The 23,923-nt window shown below is 34.9% G+C and overlaps 1 protein-coding gene across 1 annotated transcript; it reads left to right on the top strand.

The window, feature by feature from the left end:
• Positions 1-5,675: 5,675 nt before the first annotated feature.
• Positions 5,676-6,993, top strand: LOC143602739 (large ribosomal subunit protein uL6-like). The gene is made up of 3 exons (XM_077079753.1): positions 5,676-6,077; positions 6,574-6,696; positions 6,801-6,993. The coding sequence occupies exons 1-3, from the start codon at positions 5,703-5,705 to the stop codon at positions 6,888-6,890; spliced, it is 588 nt and encodes a 195-aa protein (XP_076935868.1). The 5' UTR covers positions 5,676-5,702; the 3' UTR covers positions 6,891-6,993.
• The last annotated feature ends 16,930 nt before the right edge of the window (positions 6,994-23,923 follow it).

Here is a 23,923-nt window from a genome sequence, read left to right as displayed (position 1 = left end):
CCCTCCCACTATGTGTATGCGTTTGCGTAACTTCCACCATAAAAATAGTAAACACGTTGCAAGCCAGTTCACGTATAATCATAAACAATATGCAAGTATAATATTAACATGTATGATAAATGTGAATCGTTTTGTAAACAAACGCATAACTAACGAAATAAAACTTGTGACATGCTGCACCCCAAAAATATTAAAAGAGGTACAAGGGGGTTATGAAAAACTTACGTGTTAAGTAAGCGAGTCGAGAGCGAAAAATGCCTTTAAGCAAGTGAACCGGCAAAGTTCGGTTCAATGAACGGCCCTAGATAAATAAATAGCTAGGCTTAATAAGAATATGCGAAAAGAAAGTAATTTGGTGAGGAGTTCGGTTTATGACAAAGCAATTTATAAAGAATATATATATATATATATATATATATATACATATATATATATATATATTGGGTTTATTGTAAAAAGGCTTTTGATTATTTGATTTGTTAAGTTAATTTATTTTAGTCTTAGAAAGACAAATGGGTTATAATAAATATTAATTAATTTAGATGAGTCTGGTTTATTCCAACCGAACAATTAATTAAGAAAACTAGTTTAACGAGTGGTTCGCTTTTTTGTCGGACACAAACCGGTTATTGATTCGGGTTTGTGAGTAACATAATTTGAAAAAGATGAAGTAGTATGTAAAAAAAATGTTTGCTCTTGATTATTAGTTTGTAAAAATGAAAGTTGACTTTTAAACATAAATATCACAAGCCGGACATAAGCGAGCCGATTACGAAGGATGATATGTCTCCATGAATGTCGTCTGGGTTAAAATCATGGAAACAATCTTTATGCGTAATAAACATTACCCGGGGATTGTATCATAAAAGAAGAAGAAAATAATATACTTCTTGAGAAGTTGTCTTTTGAAGTTTAAACTTTTGACTTGAGAGAAATTGACAAGTTTGGATGATTTTGAGTGTGAATTGGTTATGACAAGAAATTCTAGAGAATGAGTGAGCTTTATATAGGCTCAAAATTGTTAATAACAAGGTCAAAGTGAGTTAATTTGATGGTTAGTCAAGAGGCTAGTCAAGAGGCTTGAAAAATGATTTTGACTAGTTGAATGTCTTTTATGACCAATTAAATGTCTTTGACTCAATTATGAAAAACAAAATTGATATAATACTAAGGACATTATAAGTAACAAAATAACATAAAAAAACATGAACAACATCATGAAAAAAAAATACAAAAATAATTCACCATTTATTAATCAATAAAGATCGGAAAGGTGTCGAAATTTAAAATGGGTCGGGTTTTTGGGTTTCAAAAATGATGAATGTCACAAATAAGTTCTATGGTATTGGGTATGTGGTAACCATCCTCGGTCTTATTCCGAGTCAAGGACCGAACCAAGACCGAACTAAACCGAGTTCACTCGCTTAGGACACGCTAGTTGTGTTTTGGGCCACCGAATCTTGTAATTTTCTCTAAAACTATATTATAAACTAATTTTAATTATTTTCTCAAAACACTTGGAATGTTGGATCCAACTTGATCTTATAACAAGTTTGGACCGACAAAGCCAAACACCCGCTTAACGGACGTTAAGGTTCTTCTTAATAGAACTACACACTTATTTAAACTTCTTTTGATTTCATTGAGTTATCTCATAACATTTATCACTTTGGAATCTCGACTTCAGGCTTGACCAATTATCAAGACTCGAACCGAAAAATCCGAAAACTCGTAAAATCTCGTCTTAGTATCAATTTAACAAAGGGTCTTGCAATAGCATAATTATACCCAAATTTCTATTTAACTAATGAATAGAATACCGATACCCGATTTCGAGTAAACTTACCTTTCTAAAGCCATTACTTTAATCCTTATGTATTTACACTTTAACTCTCAAACTTTAATTATTTATTATACGTGTCATATCATTTTACTTTAAAGATTTTAAGTCCATCTACTAACTCAAGACCCTCTTTAATCTAGGTCTTGCTCGTTGAACTTACCTTTTCGTTTTATCACAAACTAATCCTCCAAGTTACTTATTTCATGTGCGTACATTTCATCCCCTGTTTTCGTTTTTATACTTTGGGGGTAACATGCATACTTATTCAAAACAAGAATGATTTATAATAATCGATCTACAAACCACAAACTTTAGGGTGTGTGATACTAGAATACTTGCTCTATTGTGTGTTATATGTTTCATTTGCTTTACGTGCACGAGTGTTTATTCTTATTTTTTTGTTGAGCCTCAATAAGTATGATCATATCCACCCCTAACTTCTTTAGCCTTGTGCTAGTAGAATAGGGCCTCATTATCCGAGTATGTCGGTTGTTACCGATTAGAAAAGATCCTCATTTATTTATGATTTATATACCGCAATTGTTGCTTTTATTTATAATTTCATATACGAGTTGTGGATTTTGCCTCATATTATATATACTCAAAACTATGAAATTGCTCACCAACATTCGTCTTGACAAATATTATTTTATACATTTTTACATGGTTGATTATTGGTTGATTGGAGTTCGAAGATGTTATCTTATTTGAGGCCGTTTAGGTTATTAGAATAATGAACAATTAAATTCTTATATTTGGTTTTATTTTGTTTGAACGACGTTGTGTTACTTTTGTTGATTAAATGGAATAAATGAGTTGTTTAAATATTGTCACTTTAATAGTGTTATGTGTTCTTGAGCAATCCGTTGCAACCCGGCATGTTCCGCCTCCTTTGGTCGGGGTGTGACAAACCACTTTAACAACCCCGAGTTGACGACCATGATTCGAGAAACTCTACAACCGCGATACACACATGTAAGTTATACCACCCTTAGACGTCATCGTATGAAATTGTGGGAGAGTGAAATAAAAGATTTAATCGACTTTTTTCAAACTTTACAAGAGAGTGTGAGTTTAACTAGTGATGTTTGGTCGGCACCACATGGGTTACCGGAATCCTACATTTGTGTCACCGCTCACTGGGTTTATCCGGTGTCTTGACAATTGTTGAAACACACAATCGCTTTTGAAAACTTCTCGTACCCACATACCGCCGATAAATTGTTTGAAATTGTAGATGAGGTAATAACGACTTATAACTTGAAAAAAAAATTACTTTCGATGTCGTTTGATAACGCATCAAACAATTCAAAGGCGGTAGAAAAATTTATCATAAAATATCCACCACCTTGTTACGGGATTTTTTTTCATGTTCGATGTGTTGCACATATTATCAATTTGGTTGTTTAAAAAGGTCTCCGCAATGAAAACATGGTACTCGGTTTGACTTGCTTTAGATTTATGTTACAAGATGTTTTCAAAAGTGGTAAAAGAATGCATCTTGAATATAAAAACTATTGCAAATCGGTTGAAAGAAAATATTTGAGGCCTAATTGGGATGTTCCAACCCGTTGGAACTCAACTTGTCATATGCTCAAGTGTGCTTTTCCCTAACGGGAAACATACAAAGTTTTCATAACACTCTTGTTGATCGATGCGAGACCGATTTGCTTCCCGACCGTGTTGGGGTCAATGTCGGTTATTTATTGGAGTATCTTGATGTTTTCAAAACCGCAACAACTAAGTTATCGGGGGCTTATTATCCTACTAGTTGTTGGGTGTTGCAAGAATTGTACAAAATCTCCTTGAAATTTAGAGAGTTTGAGGAGAAGAACGAACTTTTCAATGATATTGTTAAGGTAATGAAGGAAAAGTTCCTAAAATATTATGAAGACATACCGCCGGTGTTTACTTGTGCCGCCGCTTTAAACTCCTATTGGAATGTTAACAGGTTTGAGACACTAATCGAGGAAATATATGACAACATGGGTATGCATGAGATCGACCAGAAGTTGTCGACGGAAGCGAAGTATAATTTTAACAAATCTCTTCAAGAAATTTATGATCATTATTTTCAACTTTATGGTCCAAGCTCATGGTCGTCTTTTGGGAGGCAAACAATAAAAAGTAATTCGTGCAAGGACAAGCCTATAAATTTGATGAATGTTGTTCGTGAGTCGACGGCTAAGCGACAAAGGGGAAGCACACCAAGAAGTGAACTTGGTCGATATAGTGGAGCAAACTATGTTGAGGGTGCAATGGTTGATGAAATTCGCAACATTGATATTTTGGCTTGGTGGAAAGGAAAGCAAAACGAATTTCCTATTCTATCTGCCATGGCTCGAGACTTGCTTAACGTCCAAGCTTCAATGATAGCTTCGGAATCAGTGTTTTCTCTTAGTGGGAGAGTATTATCGACGCGAAGAACAAAACTAACTCCCGAGTCACTAGAGGTGTGCATTTGCCTAAATGATCATTTAGATGCGGTGGATCGTATACAACACAAGGCAAACTTTGAAGACAAAATACCACTAGAGCGTCTAATTCATGATGAGGAGGTGGATGAAGGACTTTGTTCCGAGATATCGGGTGGTGAAGAAGACGAGAACGAAGACTAAGAAGAAGAGTTTGAAGACTTGTAATTTTTATTTGTTTTAGTAACTTAATTTGTAACACTAACCAATCGATCAAATTTCAAGTAATTTTTATTTTTGCTTTGTTTATTAACTAGTTTTGCTTTGCTTATAATTAGTCATGTTTTATTATTCTTTCACTTGATTAGAATAACGACAGACATTTATTATAAAAACACAACATATTACAAATATTATTAAACATAACAACTTAAAATAAAAACAAGGTTCGTCGTTTTAATCCCATGCTCTACAACAATTAAGCGTTGTTACGGGCGGCGGTAGGTGCTTGAGTTGTAAAGCCGGACGACTCTCCCGCTTCAGCTTTCTTGGCATCCAAACTTTTTCTCTCACGACAATACTTATTGGTATGCTTTCGTAGCGTGGAGTTCGACCCTGCTTTCAGAAACTTGGAAAAATACTTGCACCGCGCCATCTCTTGTGAGTTGGTCATGACACACAAATCATAATGAATCCAAACCTCGGGGCATCGTGGTGTGTCGATGACCATAACATTCTCGTTACTTGCCATTGATTTCTGGTTTAAGCTTAATTGTGATTTAAAGTGTGTTTTAGAGTTTTAAAAGTGGTTTAACAATTTCTACACACCACCTAGCTATTTGCAGTATGTGTGTAAGTTATATATGGCTAAAAACTAGTTCCAACGGTCCAAAAACGGCTAGTTTTGTTTAAAATTCAAAAAACCTGGTACCCTACCCGGTTCCATTGGGTTCCTATATTATTCCACTGGGACGGGTCCTGTTTCTACCCGGTTCTTGATTGGAACCGGTCCCATTTTGTACCCGATATGAAAATACAAAGTTTCTACCCGGTTCCGGGTTTTAAAAATACCCGATTTGTGCACGTCTAACTAGAGGTGTACAAGAAAACTGTTCGGAAACCTGAACCGGACCAGTTCACATCTAAAACCGGTTTCAGTCAAACGGGTTACCAAACCGAACCAAACTGTTGGTTTGTATAGTTGTTCGGCCCTTTCACAATCAAACCGATTCAAAACGATTTTGTACAATTACAACTTACAAGTTACAACCCTGTTGTCTTTTTTCTTTCTAATTTCTAAGCCCAAAACCTTATAGACAGAGAAAAATTATGGCCCATTTACAAACTACAAACCCATTTAGACACAGTCTACATATATCATTCATCTTTCCCGTAAGTTTTTACCCCAAACCCTAATTCCCAAACAAGCACCACAGTCCGTCAAAATGAAGACCATCCTATCGTCCGAGACCATGGACATCCCGGACGGCATCGAAATCAAAGTGAAAGCCAAGATCATCGAAGTCACCGGACCTCGTGGAACCCTGACTCGCAACTTCAAGCACCTGAACCTGGACTTCATGCTCATAACCGACGCTGAGTCCGGCAAACGCAAGCTCAAGGTCGACGCCTGGTTCGGATCCAGGAAAACCACCGCCGCCATCCGTACCGCCCTCAGCCACGTCAGCAACCTCATCATTGGCGTGACGCAAGGGTTCAGATACAAGATGCGGTTTGTGTATGCTCATTTTCCTATCAATGCGAGCATCACCAACAGCAACACTGCTATTGAGATCCGTAATTTCTTAGGTGAAAAGAAGGTACATATCTATTTAACCTAATTTTTTTAATTAAAGTGTTTATGTTTTTAACTGTTTGTATTTGAGAAAATATAAGTTAAGCTAGGCTTGATAACTGAAGGCGCTTTTAATTTTAGGCTCATGCTTGGTTCGAGCTTTTATTATAACTTGCTTTGAAATTTCATTGGAAACATGTCTATAATTGTTATATTTTACATTTTGGTGGCAATTTTTTTTTATTTTTGCATAATTGATTTGATTTATTTTCGATTTTTGATTTTGGACTTTGATTTATTTATTGCCTTGTCAGTTTTGTAGTTATTAATTTCTTATTATCTGATGATGGTGTGATTTCATATGTTCTACTCTTAATTTTTGTTATTTTTTATGATAGTTTGCTTTAATGTGTTTTTAGAATGTGTAGTTTGGTTTTCGAATTTTTTATGGGTTCTTTTTTAAATCTTGTAATTGTTATTGTTATTATTTTGTTGAAGGTTTGATTTTTGGTATGAAACAGGTGAGGAAGGTTGATATGCTTGACGGGGTTACTGTGGTTCGATCCGAGAAGGTTAAGGACGAACTTGTTCTTGATGGAAATGACATTGAACTTGTTTCAAGATCTTGTGCTTTAATCAACCAGGTATCTTTTTTTATTAATGTTTGTGGTTATGCTTCAAGTTTTTAACACATTGAAGCTCAAATTTTGATTTGATTTTTATATACTGTTCGATTTCGTGTGTGCAGAAATGTCATGTGAAGAATAAGGATATTCGAAAGTTTCTCGATGGTATTTACGTGAGTGACAAGGCAAAGATTGAGGAGGGTGATAATTAAGCTTGATTGTTAGTTATATCTATCTTGTTGTTTGCTGCTTTAGCATCATTTTTGACTTTTTAATACTTTTTTTTATCAGATTGGTTTTTGGATATTATCGTTATTTTTGGTCTTGTATTGCTTTCATGGAATGTGCTTGATTGTCAATTGCCATTTCAGACTACAATAAAGAAAACTTAAAAGAAGTTTATCCGTAACAATCTTCAACTAGTTACTTTTTTCTTACTAGCTATCACTTTCATGTAAAATATGTTGAACTGACCCTGAGCTAAACAAGCTTGAAATCAGTTCATTTTGACTTTTGAAAGCTCAAGTTGTTGAGCTTGGCGTGTTTTAAACTTTTTTTTATAAATCTCAAATTTATTTCATGAGCTGTTTATAAAGCTAAGTCTTAGCTCTAATATTAGTACTTTTTATTTACATTTTGAAAAAAAAATCTTAAATGTCCCAAGCTTGGTTCGAAACAAGTCAAAGCTCGGCTTGAGTTTTGCCTATGCAATATGAAGTTAATACACAGAAATTCGAAAGAGAGAAATCTTAAAAATACACGGTTCTTAAAAATACTTTGGCTACTTAATGTTTGTTGAGTTTAAATGACCTTCCTTGCACGGTTCTTGCTTAAAGAAAACCAAGTATTTGTAACATAGACAACACAACTAGTATAAGTAGTGATTTCATTTTAAATCTCTAGTCAAATTATTCAATTCCTAAAATCATTGTAATAATGATTTCCCTTACTATGACAAATACATTGAAAAATTTTTCTAACATACCCTTTAGTTCAAAGTGATTATGAAAACATGGCAAACTTTCATTCAAATGATCGATGTCTCCACACATTAGGGATGATGATTTTGTTCTAAATACCCGTACCTGTACCCGTACCGATTAGCTTATTTGGTACGGGTATTGATACTCATTTTTGTTGAATTTTGGTACATGTACAATCGGATACAAGTAAAAGTACATTTGGTATTTTGTACCTGTTTGGAGTATATAAAGGTAATTGAGATTCTTCATATTTAATATATAAAATAAATTCTCCAACCTTGTTATTATACCATGTGTAGTCATAAAGCCCCACTACCAGATATTATGCGACACGTGACGCACAGTCAGAATTATGGCTTTATACAAAAACAAGGTGTAGTCTTGAAGCCCCACCCCTAGGCATTATGCGCCAAGTGACGCCCAGTCACTTATACACTTTTTTGATTTTTTTACAATACAATTACACAAAAAGCTTTTTTTATATAAAATACTTTTAATTCTCAAACACAAACACTCCCACCGTCAATCCCACATTCCCACCCAGATCTCAATCACAAAACACAAACACAAACACAAACACAAACACAAACACTCCCACCGATCCTCATCTGCCTCAACGATCCTCATCTGCCACTGATCCTCATCTGTCTCCAGCCCTAATCTCCAATCCCATTCAATCGTAACCTGTAACATTCGTTACTTTTCAAACCTGAAAACTCGACCCATTTTAAATTTTCCGTTTTGTTATTTAGATTTATATATTTTTATAATATTATTAATTAATCTCAATTTTCATTAATGTATTTTATGTGATCATTTCTATGCAAATATACTTTTTACCATCCTTGTAGTATTGCATACTCATTTAAAGATTATTTATTCATGAACTTTTCCCATACAAATCATTAGAATAAATCTTGGATTATTATTATTACCATCTTTTTCATATGTTATTTTTTTATTAACTAATAAAAATAAAGCAATTAATATTTTGATTAAATAAAATTTACTAAAAGAATTAAAACACTTTAAAAACCTTTTGAACCATTTTATTTTTGTTTTTAATTATATTAAATATGATTAATTTTCATAAATCCCATAAGACATAACCACTTCATATCTTCACTATAAAAGGAGGACAAATCCTCCATTATTTTCACACCTCAATTCATTATTTTCATAAGATTGAAAGCACTAACAAGTAAGTTTTATGATTCCATGCATTTTATAGTTTTTGTTTTGATTTAATGTTGAATGTTCATAATTTGTTCTTCATGATCATGTTACTTTTATCATAAAAATTTTATATTTTGGTCTTAAGAATCATTATGATCATGGATATCCAAAATAAACACTTTGATTTTTCTAAATCTTGGATCAAACCTAGTTATTGTGCAAGAACAAGCATGAATATATATATATATATACATATATATATATATATATATATATATATATATATATATATATATATATATATATATATCTAAATCTTTTGATTTGTTGATTATCATGGATATCAAAAAATAAACACTTATATTTCTTTTTACAAACTTGTGTACTTAAGGTTTAAATTAATTAATTATAATAGTGTCACCTAATAATGTCACATGTGTTTTGGGCAATCTGTACGTCACACTCAGGCGTATTCCGCTTTAGCCGGGGTGTTACAGATTGGTATTAGAGCCGTGACTATAAGATAGGACATTAGACGTAGTGTTCTAGTAGGTTATAGTGTATTTGCTTAATTGTTTAAGTTGCATGATTAGAAATTATGTGAGCCTTATTTGATTGTTCAATGCACATTATTTTGTTATTATTAATTTATTTATTCCTCATGTACGCAAATACTATTATGCTGATGATTCAATTACCTCGATTACACAAGCACACACAAGTCCAAAGGTTTATGTTTAACGCAAAGATTTTCAATAATCAAATTTTCGATATTTAGTCGTCTGATATTTTTTTTTCTTAAAGATGGTTCTATATGGCGGGTATGTAGTAACTGTAAGGGGGGACGTGCCTGTTTTCCGAAACTCTTAACACCAAGGTTATTGAAACCTAAGGATAAGCAATGCGTATAAATCCCAATCTGACAAGCAATGCGTATAAATCCCAATCTGACGCGGGACCCGGTTGCTTACCTGGAGAGTTAGGAAAGAGCATGAACTCTATTAAGCCAAAGCATACCACTTTCAACGCCATATGAATCACAACTTTAAGTTTTCAAATGCGACCATGTTCTCTTTGTGAAAATAATATGGTTGCACTCCTCTATGTTTTACAATGTGTTTTAACTGGAAGTTTGTACACGAAAACCCAGCTTTCGGTTCGATTTAATTACGCATTTTTATACGAGAATAGTTAAGTTTTAAAAGCTTTGTGACACGTTTTCTTTATTTATACGCTCATTTACGGCTTAAACTTTTAAAAGTTTGCAAACTAATAATCGAATTTCAAAGGATTCCTTTGTTATCTTTCTATTATGTTTTAGAATTGAAAAATTAAAAAGTTATGGTGATACATAAATGGTTGAATTTCGATCTAAGTACTATATTATTTTATTTATCTACTACTACGTTTTAGAATTGAAAATTCAAAAAGTTAGGGTGTTACATGAATGGTCGATTTTCAATTCGATTACCTTATTTCCATTTAATTTACCCTTATGTTTTAAAAGTGAAAATTTAAAAAGTCATGGTGGTTTATGAACATTTGATTTTCAATTCGATTTCATTATTTATTGTAAGTTTAATATTTTTTTCCATATGATTATTCAATAATTTATGAGGTTTTCGTTTATTGAAAGGTGAAAACTCATGACGTTTCATGGGAATTCCAATTTCGATTTCAAATTTGTTTCATGCGATTTCTTTTCTTTACTTGTTTTCATTGATGTATCTTTTAGTCGTTTTCATACTTACGTCTCAAGTCACGCGAATTCTTCACGTTTCGCATCATGCTTCCTTGTTTTCCTAGTTGTCACACTCAACTCGCGAAATGACAATCCAAGTTATCAAGTAAATTGTAACACCACATATTTTACCTTATTAATTTAACCCAAAATATAATAACATAGAAAGTATAAGGACTGAAAATGCAAATTCTGAAAATATGAACCCACCGCGGTACGCGACGGGGTAACACTCAACCCATTGCGTAGCGCGATGGGCTTGCTGAGTTAGTGGACACGTGTCCAACCACGTGTCAACACGTGGCACAATATGACAGGCCACGTGTCACCACCGCATAAGGCGGCGTAATATTGCGGCGCCGCGGTACGCGATGGGTCCCAAGGAACCCATCGCGTACAGCGATGGGGTCCAAAATCGCCTATAAAAGGGGGGTGACGGGCATGAGCTCCATTCATCCCAAACACACCTCCATCTTCACACACTTAACCTCGAAAGGTGTGCCCCGTTGTCGTAACAAGCCGATGTGTTGTTTTTTCGTATTTCGTGCAAGAAATGAAGTTATAATCAAGTAGTAATCACTTAAGCGAGTAGATCAAGATCCTGCCTTTTTCTTATTATCAATCTAAGTATCCAATCTAAGGTAGGAGTTATGTTTAAGTTATTTGAATTATAGCTTAGACTATCAATCGAGGCTATGGCCTTTAACCTTGATCGTATTTTACAAAACATTCACAATCATGTTTTCATAAACGTTACTTCATGATGAAGTAATGTTAAATGAAATATATACTTTGACGGGCATGTAGTAATTGGAAGGGGGATATCACTAGTAATAAGTTTCTTGACTAAGGAAAAGTAATTCGTACAAATCCCAATCAACCTAGGGACCCGTTTACTTACCTGGAGAAACTTACCAACGTGATAGAACCTATTAGGCCAAAGCATGATATATCAAACGTCATATAAAACAAGTGTGTTCATTCACAATCAATGATAAATGATTTTAAGGTTAAGCTTACAATCATAGCTTAACACCATTCAAAACATTCATACGAACCTATTTATGTATAGGTTAACATCATTCACAATCAATCAATCGATCAGTCAAGGTTTTCAACACTGACGGTACAGGTGAATACGTTAACCTTTTTAATCAGTCTAAAACATATTTATACTCAATAAGACGAACGGGTGTTTGTCTTAACGAGTCAATCAAATGTCTATATGAGATCAAGTAATCGCTAAAACTTTATAATACAAAGTAGAAAATAAAGTCAACTCAGACCGAATACACATGTGTCTGGATCCAAACATAACCGTTTAGCCTAATCATTCTAAGGCTACATGGCCGCGGGCTAATGGTCATAACTAGTCTCTTAGTAAGGGCTACGTGGCTCGGGAACAATTGTGCGTGTAGGGCAGTGGTACATAGACCAGAAGTGGAAATGCTTCTGCTGAGCTTGTAGAGAAAACTATATTTGTATTATATTGTCATTCAGATGTTTTATTTTGTCATACACGTTCACCAGCATATAGCTGACGTATTTTTCAACCAATTGCAGGTAATTAAGCATAAGTAGCGTTAACAAGGGTTGGAGTCTTACTGAAGATAGAAGTGCGTACAAGATGGCTCCGTTTTTGATATAAAATCATTGTAATATGAAAACATATCTTTTGTAAACAAATACTCGGGTATTTAATCTCCGAGTAAATTTTCAATGTAAATTAATATTATATTCAACCTAAAGTCTTCCGCTAAAATTAACCCATAAACTCTGATATATTTACAACACAGGTACCAACTTGTGGTCACACTCCTAGGCCCTAAGTCGGGGTGTGACAGGTTGGTATCAGAGGCATCGGTTTCAGCGAATTAGGTATTAAACATTAGTACCTAGGCTTTAACCATTATTATCATCTTTATTATTATTCATAGGGATAAGATAGGATTGGTAAACCTCCTATCCCTAATCTAACTAAAGTGCAGATGTCTTATACTAACTACTTTGGTCGTAGACACCGAGTAGCCATTTGATCAGTACCGACAAGCATTCACGAACCATCCGGTATGGAAAGTAGCAATAGTTACTACACTAGCTTTTTCAATCGTGATAAACCAATCAATCCGGTGTTACCGTATGGGTGCCAACCCGTGTATCTCCCAGGCAGTCAACAATGTCCAATCGAAATCTCTGACAATACCGAGGACAACGTTCCCCAGTATTACCCCTACGACATCCCAACATACCACCCTTCCGAGGAGCAGGAGGTGCAGAGTAAAATCAAGCAAGACACTGAATCAGAGTCATCAAGCTGGATGAATTGTCACTCTGATCAAAGGAGATGGCAATTCGGATCACCACCATTGGGTTATCAATACCAGATCCCACTGACCATTGCAGAACCAAGTCGTAAGCCAAAGATGAGGGTCATCTTACCATACAAAAAGAGATTAGTTCAATCACCAATCAAGAATCCTTATGAATCGGAGGAAGAACCCGAGGAAGAGGAGGACGAGAATTCTGATTTTCCTCCATACTTAGGACCGAGCCTTCAATATCCCTACAAGCAAAAGAGATTCGGGAGGAAGCAAATCTCATCGAGGAGTTTTACACCAATAATATCCCCGATGAAGAAATGCACACATATGTTGCCAACCCGCATCTCTATCCACAAGAGAACGCTTATCTCTTTCCAGCCGCATCCGCACCAACGGGATATCCGAACCGGCAAAATTCGGTGATGGACGAGCTGAGAAACGAGAAAGTGGATAAAAAGAGAATAGGGAGAAAGATTTCCAAGAAATGTGACAAGTTGAAAAGTCTTGTTACAAAATGGATTAAGGATTAGAAATCGTAGCTATGTACTGTTGTAGTTGTTATGAACTTTTCTTGTAAGATAAATAATGTAATATAAAGAGTGTATCTTCTGAAATTTTGTTTTATTCATGTAACAACATGTCTAAAGGAAACAGTAATCAAGAAAATCAAGTAAACAATAAAGGAAAGACAATTGAGGAAATCTTGCAAGAAAAAGCAACTGCGGAAAATATACAAGCCATACCATAAAATTATGTGCTTGGTATCCGCGATCTAATAAAAGAGGCTGTGAATCCAATCTATGAAATATTGAAACATGATCAAAGTCGTACCACCTCGCATTCTAACAAAAGAACAAGTCTAAGTAAAAGCGAATCTACTACTTCGAAAAGAGAATCAAAGGAAGAATCGAAAAAGGAATCGGAAAAGAAAGAAACTAAGAAAGAAAAAGAAAGAAACTAGTGACGAAAGCTCCACTGCTGAAAACAACCTCCATGAGAAAATGAAGAAATTAGAAACACGAAGGTTGTGATTTCAAAGTGTTTAAAGTCTATAACCCCAAAGAATTTCATGGGGATAAAGGAGCGATACACACCCTCCGATGATTGGAAGAGATGGAATCAATTGTGCTGATCAGCAAGTGTACGGAGAGTGAGAAGGTGCAATATACCTCCCAGATGTTCAAGGGGGAGGCATTAGAGTGATGGAATACCCTGATTGGAATCAAGGGTAGAGAAAATTTATACAACCTAGATTGGGAAACGTTTAAGGTCATGATATTGAAGAAGTTTTGTCCAATCAACGAAATGGATCAGATTCAGACCAAACTCTGGAATCACAAAGTTATGGGAACAATCTCAAGGAATATAACACCAAGTTTCTTGAGTATTGTAGAATCGTGCCTCATCTGGTCACTCCTGAAATCAACAAAGTGACGCGCTATATTTACGGGTTGCCAATAGAAATCCGTGACTTAGTCTGTTCACATATGCCGTCCACGACGGAAACTGCTATGGAGTTGGCCGGATATCTGATAGATGGAATGCTTAGGAACCGTGATGAGAAGAAGAAGGATGATGGAAAAACGAGTGTGGGTGGAAAGATGAAGAAACCAGAAAAGAAAAGAGAGGGGGATTTGTGTATAGTCGCCCCATCTGCAAGACATGTGGTAGGAGACACTTTGGAAGATGTCTTCGACCAAACAACTCGGTTACATGTAATTTTTGCAAGAGACCGGGTCATGTGGAAGCAAATAGCACAAGAAAAACAGTGGAATGTTTAGTGTGTGGAGAGAAGGGGCATTATAGTAATGAGTGTCCAAAGAAGAAACCAACAACGATGACGGTTGGTGCAAGTGGCAGCGGTGCGAAGACCGATGCCAAGAAAGGAAATGCTCGTGTCTTCATGCTAGACACTCAAAAGGCGGCTGATATACCGGACGTGATCACCGGTACGTTTCCTATAAATAATGTTTATGCTAGAGTTCTATTTGACTCGGGTGCAAACCAGAGCTTTATAGATTATAAATTTTGTAGTCTATTAAATGAGCCTTTAGTTAAATTAGATAAACATTACGAAGTCGAGACTGCTGATGGAAATGTAAGTAGAATAACTGAAGCTTTAGATAATGCCATAATTTCTTTAGCCAATCACATCATACCTGTCCGATTGTTACCCATGACATTAGCAAGTTTTGATGTAGTTTTAGGTATGGACTGGTTATCGTTTAATCAAGACCGTATCCTATGTAACGATAGAGCCATCGACATTCGAACACCCAATAACAAAACCATTCGTATAACCGGAGATAAAGAAGGAGGAAAAGTAGGAATCATTTCCAAGATCAAAGCAAGTCATTGCCTAGATAAAGGATGCCTCACATTCATAGCCTATGTAACCAAAGAACCCGAACCAAAGAAGATGGAGGAAGTGCCAATCGTGTCCGAATTTCAAGATGTATTTCCTGATGAGCTACCAGGAGCCCCGCCAGATCGAGAAGTAGAATTTAAGATCGACCTCATGCCAGGAACATCACCAACTGCCAAATCACCTTATCGTCTAGCACCACTGGAAATGAAAGAACTAAAGAAGCAATTGGATGAAATTTTGGAGAAAGGATTTATACGACCGAGTTCCTCACCGTGGGGAGCTCCAATTTTGTTCGTAAAGAAGAAGGACGGATCGATGAGGATGTGTATAGATTACCGAGAACTGAACAAGGTCACAATCAAGAACAAGTACCCACTTCCAAGAATTGACGACTTGTTCGATCAACTTCAGGGAGCAAGTTGTTTTTCAAAGATTGATCTTAGATCGGGTTACCATCAGTTGAAAGTACAAGAAGAGGATATCCCTAAAACAGCATTTCGAACCCGATACGGACATTATGAGTTCACCGTTATGCCTTTTGGACTCACTAATGCTCTGACAGCTTTTATGGACATGATGAATCGGATTTGCAAGCCATATTTGGACAAGTTTGTTATTGTTTTCATCGATGACATCCTTGTTGATTGAAAATCCAAAGACGATCATCAAGTTCATCTTAAGATCATACTTGAAACCCTAAGGAACGAGAAATTATACGCCAAATTCTTGAAATGTGAATTTTGGTTATCCGAAGTACAATTTCTTGGTCATGTTATAAATGAGAAGGGTATTCAAGTAGACCCAGCAAAGATTGAGGAAATAACCAAATGGGAGAAACCCAAGACACCGACTCAAGTCCGAAGTTTTCTAGGCATAGCCGGATACTACAGAAGATTCATTCAAGACTTCTCTCGAATAGCTGTTCCATTAACTTCACTTACAAGGAAAGCAATTAAGTTTGAATGGGGACCGAAACAAGAAGAAGCATTTGAAACACTCAAACAAAAGTTAACCAATGCACCGATTCTGGCTTTGCCAGATGGGCTAGAAAACTTTACCATTTACTGCGATGCTTTGCATACAGGAATGGGATGTGTTTTAATGCAAGAAAATAAAGTAATTGCTTATGCTTCGAGACAATTGAAAGTGCATGAAAAGAATTACAGCACGCATGATCTTGAATTAGGTGCTATAATCTTCGCGTTAAAGTTATGGCTACATTATTTGTATGGTGTTAAGTTCATTGTATATACTGATCACAAAAGTCTGAAACATATATTCAATCAAAAGGAATTGAATATGAGGCAAAGGCCTTGGATGGAAACACTTAATGATTATGACTGTGATATCATATATCATGAAGGAAAGGCGAATGTTGTGGCCGATGCCTTAAGTAGAAAAGAACATGAAAAACCAAAGAGAGTTCGAGCTCTCAGATTAGAACTAAAAGTTGATTTAGCTAGTCAGATCAAAGAAGCTCAGAAGTTGGCACTGGAAGAAGGAAACATTAAAGCTGAAAAAGAGAATGGTACAATCGACCAATTAGTCAAAGGTAGTGATGAAATACTTAGACTCAGTACTAGGATTTGGGTACCAATGGTCGGAAGTCTAAGAGATAAGATTTTAGAAGAAGCACACAAGTCAAAGTACATGATGCATCCGGGAAGTGACAAGATGTATCACAATTTAAATGATGATTATTGGTGGATCGGGATGAAGAAAGACATTGCTTTGTATGTAGCTAAATGCCTGACGTGTTGTAAAGTGAAAGCTGAACATCAAAAGCCCTTAGGATTACTACAACAACCGGAAATCCCGATATGGAAATGGGATATGATAACTATGGATTTCATCATGAAGTTACCTAAGACTTCTCGTCAAAATGATGCGATCTGGGTTATTGTCGATAGGCTTACCAAGTCTGCCTATTTCATTCTAATTCAAGAAACGTATAGTATGGATAAGTTAGCACACTAATATGTCGAAAACATAGTATCTTTACATGGTGTGCCGATATCCATCATTTCTGATAGAGATAGTCGTTTCACTTCAAATTTTTGGTCAAGCTTTCAAAAAGCTATGGGGACTTGATTAAACTTAAGTACCGCATATCATCCCCAAACTGATGGCCAAAGTGAACGTACAATTCAAACATTGGAAGATATGCTTCGTGCCTGTGTTATTGACTTAGGAGGAAGTTGGGACACTCATCTTGTGCTGATGGAATTCTCGTATAATAACAGTTATCATACGAGTATCCAAGCAGCACCATTCGAAGCATTGTATGGGCGTAAGTGTAGAACACCTGTATGTTGGTCAAAAACAGGTGATAGTCAGTTTTCAGGACCTAAAAATTGTTCAAAGAACCACTGATCAAGTTATACAAATCCGAGAACGATTAAAGGCAGCAAGAGATAGACAAAAGAGCTATGCGGACGTTCGTCGCAAGCCATTAGAGTTTAATTAAGGCGATAGAGTTTTATTGAAAGTGTCTCCTTGGAAAGGTGTAGTCCGATTTGGAAAGAAAGGAAAATTAAGTCCAAGATTCGTTGGACCATTCAAGATACTTGATAGAATCGGACCAGTTGCTTATCGACTAGAGTTACCCGAGGAGATGAAAGGAATTCACGACGTATTTCACGTATCCAATTTACGCAAGTGTTTAGCCGACGAAACCCTTACAATGCCATTAAAAGATGTCAAGATCAACGAGAAAATTAAGTTTGTAGAACAACCAATCCAAATAGAAGATAGTATGATAAAGTTTCTCAAGCACAAACGACTCAAGCTCGTGAAAGTCAAGTGGGATTCAAGACGAGGACCCGAGTATACGTGGGAGCTCGAGTCAGAGTTGAAAAAGAAGTATCCCTATCTATTCCAATAAATCTCGAGGACGAGATTATTAAAAATGTGGGGAGGATGTAACACCGCGTATTTTACCTTATTAATTTAAGCCTAAATATACTAACATAGAAAGTATAAGGACTAAAAATGCAAATTCTGAAAATATGAACCCACCGCGGTACGCGACGGGGTAACACTTAACCCATCGCGTAGCGTGATGGGCTTGCTGAGTCAGTGGACACATGTCCAACCACGTGTCAACACGTGGCACAATATGACAGGCCACGTGTCCCACCGCATAAGGCGACGTAATATTGCGGCACCGCGGTACGCGACGGGTCCCAAGGAACCCATCGCGTACAGCGATGGGGTCCAAAATCGCCTATAAAAGGGGGGTGACGGGCATGAGCTCCATTCATCCCAAAAACACCTCCATCTTCACACACTTAACCTCGAAAGGTGTGCCCTGTTGCCGTAACAAGCCGATGTGTTGTTTTTTCGTATTTCGTGCAAGAAACGAAGTTATAATCAAGTAGCAATCACTTAAGCGAGTAGATCAAGATCCTGCCTTTTTCTTATTATCAATCTAAGAATCAAATCTAAGGTAGGAGTTATGTTTAAGTTATTTGAATTATAGCTTAGACTATCAATCGAGGCTATGGCCTTTAACCTTGATCATATTTTACAAAACATTCACAATCATCTTTTCATAAACGTTACTTCATGATGAAGTAATGTTAAACGAAAGATATATTTTGACGGGCATGTAGTAACTGGAAGGGGGATATCACTAGTTATAAGTTTCTTGCCTAAGGAAAAGTAATTCGTACAAATCCCAATCAACCGAGGGACCCTTTTACTTACCTGGAGAAACTTACCAACGTGATAGAACCTATTAGGCCAAAGCATGATATATCAAACGTCATATAAAACAAGTGTTTTCATTCACAATCAAAGATAAACGATTTCAAGGTTAAGCTTACAATCATAGCTTAACACCATTCAAAACATTCATACGAACCTATTTATGTATAGGTTAATATCATTCACAATCAATCAATCTATTAGTCAAGGTTTCCAACACCGACGGTACAGGTGAATACGTTAACCTTTTTAATCAGTCTAAAACATATTTATACTCAATAAGACGAACGGGTGTTTGTCTTGACGAGTCAATCAAATGTCTATATGAGATCAAGTAATCTCTAAAACTTTATAATACAAAGTAGAAAATAAAGTCAACTCAGACCAAATACACATGTGTCTGGATCCAAACATAATCGTTCAGCCTAATCATTCTAAGGCTACGTGGCCGCGGGCTAATGGTTATAACTAGTCTCTCAGTAAGGGCTACGTGGCTCGGGAACAATTGTGCGTGTAGGGCAGTGGTACATAGACCAGAAGTGGAAATGCTTCTGCTGAGCTTGTAGAGAAAACTATATTTGTATTATATTGTCATTCAAATGTTTTATTTTGTCATACACGTTCACCAGCATATAGCTGACGTATTTTTCAACCCATTGCAGTTAATTAAGCATAAGTAGCATTAACAAGGGTTGGAGTCTTACTCAAGATAGAAGTGCGTACAAGATGGCTCCGTTTTTGATATAAAATCCTTGTAATATGAAAACATATCTTTTGTAAACAAATACTCGGGTATTTAATCCCCGAGTAAATTTTCAATGTAAATTAATATTATATTCAACCTAAAGTCTTCCGCTAAAATTAACCCATAAACTCTGATATATTTACAAAACAGGTACCAACTTGTGGTCACACGCCTAGGCCCTATGTCGGGGTGTGACAGGTTGGTATCAGAGCCATCAGTTTCAGCGAATTAGGTATTAAACATTAGTACCTAGGATTTTACCATTATTATCATCTTTATTATTATTCGTAGGGATAAGATAGGATTGGTAAACCTCCTATCCCTAATCTAACTAAAGTGCAGATGTCTTATATTAACTACTTTGGTCGTAGACAACGAGTAGCCATTCGATCAGTACCGACAAGCATTCACGAACCATCCGATATGGAAAGTAGCAATAGTTAATACACTAGCTTTTTCAATCGTGATCAACCAATCAATGGTTACTACATTCGTTACTTTTCAAACCCGAAAACTCGACCCATTTTAAATTTTCGGTTTTGTTTTATTTAGATTTATATATTTTTAAAATATTATTAATTAATCTCAATTTTCATTAATGTATTTTATGTGATCATTTCTATGCAAATATACTTTTTACCATCCTTGTAGCATTGCTTACTCATTTAAAGATTATTTATTCATGAACTTTTCCCATGCAAATCATTAGAATAAATCTTGGATTATTATTATTACCATCTTTTTCATATGTTATTTTTTTTATTAACTAATAAAAAATAAAGTAATTAATGTTTTGATTAAATAAAATTTACTAAAAGAGTTAAAACACTTTGAAAACCTTTTGAACCATTTTAATTTTTGTTTTTAATTATATTAAATATGATTAATTTTCATAAATCCCATAAGACATAACCACTTCATATCTTCACTATAAAAGGAGGACAAATCCTCCATTATTTTCACACCTCAATTCATTATTTTCTTAAGATTGAAAGCACTAACAAATAAGTTTTATGATTCCATGCATTTTATAGTTTTTTTTTTTATTTAATGTTGAATGTTCATAATTTGTTCTTCATGATCATGTTACTTTTATCATAAAAATTTTATATTTTGGTCTTAAGAATCATTATGATCATGGATATCCAAAATAAACACTTTGATTTTTCTAAATCTTGGATCAAACCTAGTTATTGTGCAAGAACAAGCATGAATATATATATATATATATATATATATCTAAATCTTTTGATTTGTTGATCATCATAAACTTATATACTTTCTTTTATAATGATTTATAAAAATTTCTTTAATTTAAAATATTTTACAATAGATATATCATACTTCATATCTTTAAATTAATAATTTAGTAAATTAATTATTGTTTATTTTATTTCAACATAAACTAATATTTATAATTTCTTTAAAAGAATTTCATGCAAAGCATTTATGTTAATTAATTAGTAAATTAATTAATTATGTTACTAGAATAAACATAAAATGTTTAATCATAAATTGTTATTAATATTGTTATTTAATCTTATATTAATAAGTTATAATTATTTATTTACAAATCATTCTTCAACTAATAAGCATCAAATGATTTATATAAACTTTATTCATTTTTGTTAAACTCATCACAAATCCCCAAGTCCCCATTTGCCATAGGTTAATGAAATATATATATTAAAATTTATGCCTCATTCCTAAAACTAATATTATTTAACTTTTATAATCCTAATAATTAGTCTTTAAATTTTGTATTTCCTTTTTAATTATAGTTCGTGACGTTCAATTGCTTCGATTTCATTTAGGTACTTCCGGTTTTATTTCAAGTTTGTCTTCAACATCAAGGTGAGTTTCTCACACCCCGTTTTGCCCTTTTTAACTATTTTAGGGGTAGCATATATATCCTATCAACAATCCAATTTCGTTTATTTATTATTACAAACTACAATTCGTTACATGGACTTGTGTGTTTACTTGCTTACTTGCTCAAAGATTATGTGCTCATGGTTTCCTCAATAAGTATGATCATACGCCCCCCCCCTATGCACTCAGGACCTCGATGTTATGAGTGGAATATGGACCCCCGATCCGAGTATGTTGGATTTTACCAACAGAAAAGACACTTACTTGCGCTATTATCTGAGTACGTTGGTGCACAATCCCAACTGGAAAGGACCTTACTTGCACATTTACATTTGTTCATGGAATTGTATGGTTTTTATATACTTGTATCAAAACTTGTGTGAACTCACCAACTATTCAATTAGTTGACTTTATTTTATATATATGCTACAGGTACCTTATTTGGAGAATGCTGCCGTGACGAGGACACTAGAACTTAGGTTATATTAATAAATGGACAAGTTGTTAATTGTTCTTGTATTTCCCTTATATTTCTTGTTACAAACTTGTGTACTTGACGTTTAAATTAATTAATGATAATAGTGTCACTTAATAGTGTCATATGTGTTTTGGGCAATCTGTACGTCACACTCAGGCGTATTCCGCTTTAGCCGGGGTGTTACAGATTGGTATCAGAGCCGTGACTATAAGATAGGACATTAGACCTAGTGTTCTAGTAGGTTATAGTTTATTTGCTTAATTGTTTAGGTTGCATGATTAGAAATTATGTGAGCCTTATTTGATTGTTCAATGCACATTATTTGGTTATTATTAATTTGTTTATTCCTCATGTACAGAAAATACTATTATGCTGATGATTCAATTACCTCGATTACACAAGCACACACAAGTCCAAAGGTTTATGTTTAACGCAAAGATTTTAAATAATCAAACTTTAATATTTGGTTGTCCGGTATTTTTTTTCTTCTGAAAGATGGTTCTATATGGCGGGTATGTAGTAACTGTAAGGGGGACGAGCCTGTTTTCCGAAAATTTTGACACCAAGGTCATTGAAACCTAAGGATAAGCAATGCGTATAAATCCCAATCAGACGCGAGACCCGGTTGCTTACTTGGAGAGTTAGGAAAGAGCATGAACTCTATTAAGCCAAAGCATACCACTTTCAACGCCATATGAATCACAACTTTAAGTTTTCAAACGTGACCATGTTCTCTTTGTGAAAATAATATGGTTGCACTCCTCTATGTTTTATAATGTGTTTTAACTGGAAGTTTGTACACGAAAACCCAGCTTTCGGTTCGATTTAATTACGCATTTTTATACGAGAATAGTTAAGTTTTAATAGCTTTGTGACACGTTTTCTTTATTTATATGCTCATTTACGGCTTAAACTTTTAAAAGTTTGCAAAGTAATAACCGAATTTCAAAGGATTCCTTTGTTATTTTTCTATTATGTTTTAGAATTGAAATTTAAAAAGTTATGGTGATACATAAATGGTTGAATTTCGATTTAAGTACTATATTATTTTATTTATCTACTACTACGTTTTAGAATTGAAAATTCAAAAAGTTAGGGTGTTACATGAATGGTCGATTTTCAATTCGATTACCTTATTTCCATATTAATTTACCCTTATGTTTTAGAAGTGAAAATTGAAAAAGTCATGGTGGTTTATGAACATTCGATTTTCAATTCGATTTCATTATTTATGGTAAGTTTAATATTTTTTCCCATATGATTATTCAATAATATATGAGGTTTTCGTTTATTGAAAGGTGAAAACTCATGACGTTTCATGGGAATTCCAATTTTGATTTCAAATTTGTTTCATGCAATTTCTTTTCTTTACTTGTTTTCATTGATGTATCTATTAGTCGTTTTCATACTTACGTCTCAAGTCACGCGAATTCTTCACGTTTCGCATCATGCTTCCTTGTTTTCCTAGTTGTCACACTCAACTCGCGAAATGACAATCCAAGTTATCAAGTAAATGGCCTCCGCGATCCCGATCACCCCACGTTTGATCACACCACCTTCATCGCTATAGTAAATTCAAACTCAAATCCAACACCATTCGTGGAAATTCAAACCAAACCCAACAGAAAAGCCTCGCACTGAAACACACCTTTTGTACAGTATGTGTAAATCCCACCACTTTACTTCCCTGAAACGTTGATATACTTCAATATGTGGTAGATTCAATTACCACTTATTGTTAAAACCCACCCAAACTCAACACCACTCACCCATCTGCAAGACATGTACCTAACCATTTTTCTCAATCACATGTTTAACCCCATGCTTCAAGCCTACTAACGTTGTGGTGACCT

The sequence above is a fragment of the Bidens hawaiensis genome, unplaced genomic scaffold (genome assembly GCF_021521415.1).
Source record: "Bidens hawaiensis isolate Kalapana, Puna unplaced genomic scaffold, B.hawaiensis_p1.1 tig00059705_1, whole genome shotgun sequence".
NCBI classification, from domain to species: domain Eukaryota; kingdom Viridiplantae; phylum Streptophyta; class Magnoliopsida; order Asterales; family Asteraceae; genus Bidens; species Bidens hawaiensis.
This window is presented reverse-complemented; position numbering and strand designations above follow the sequence as displayed.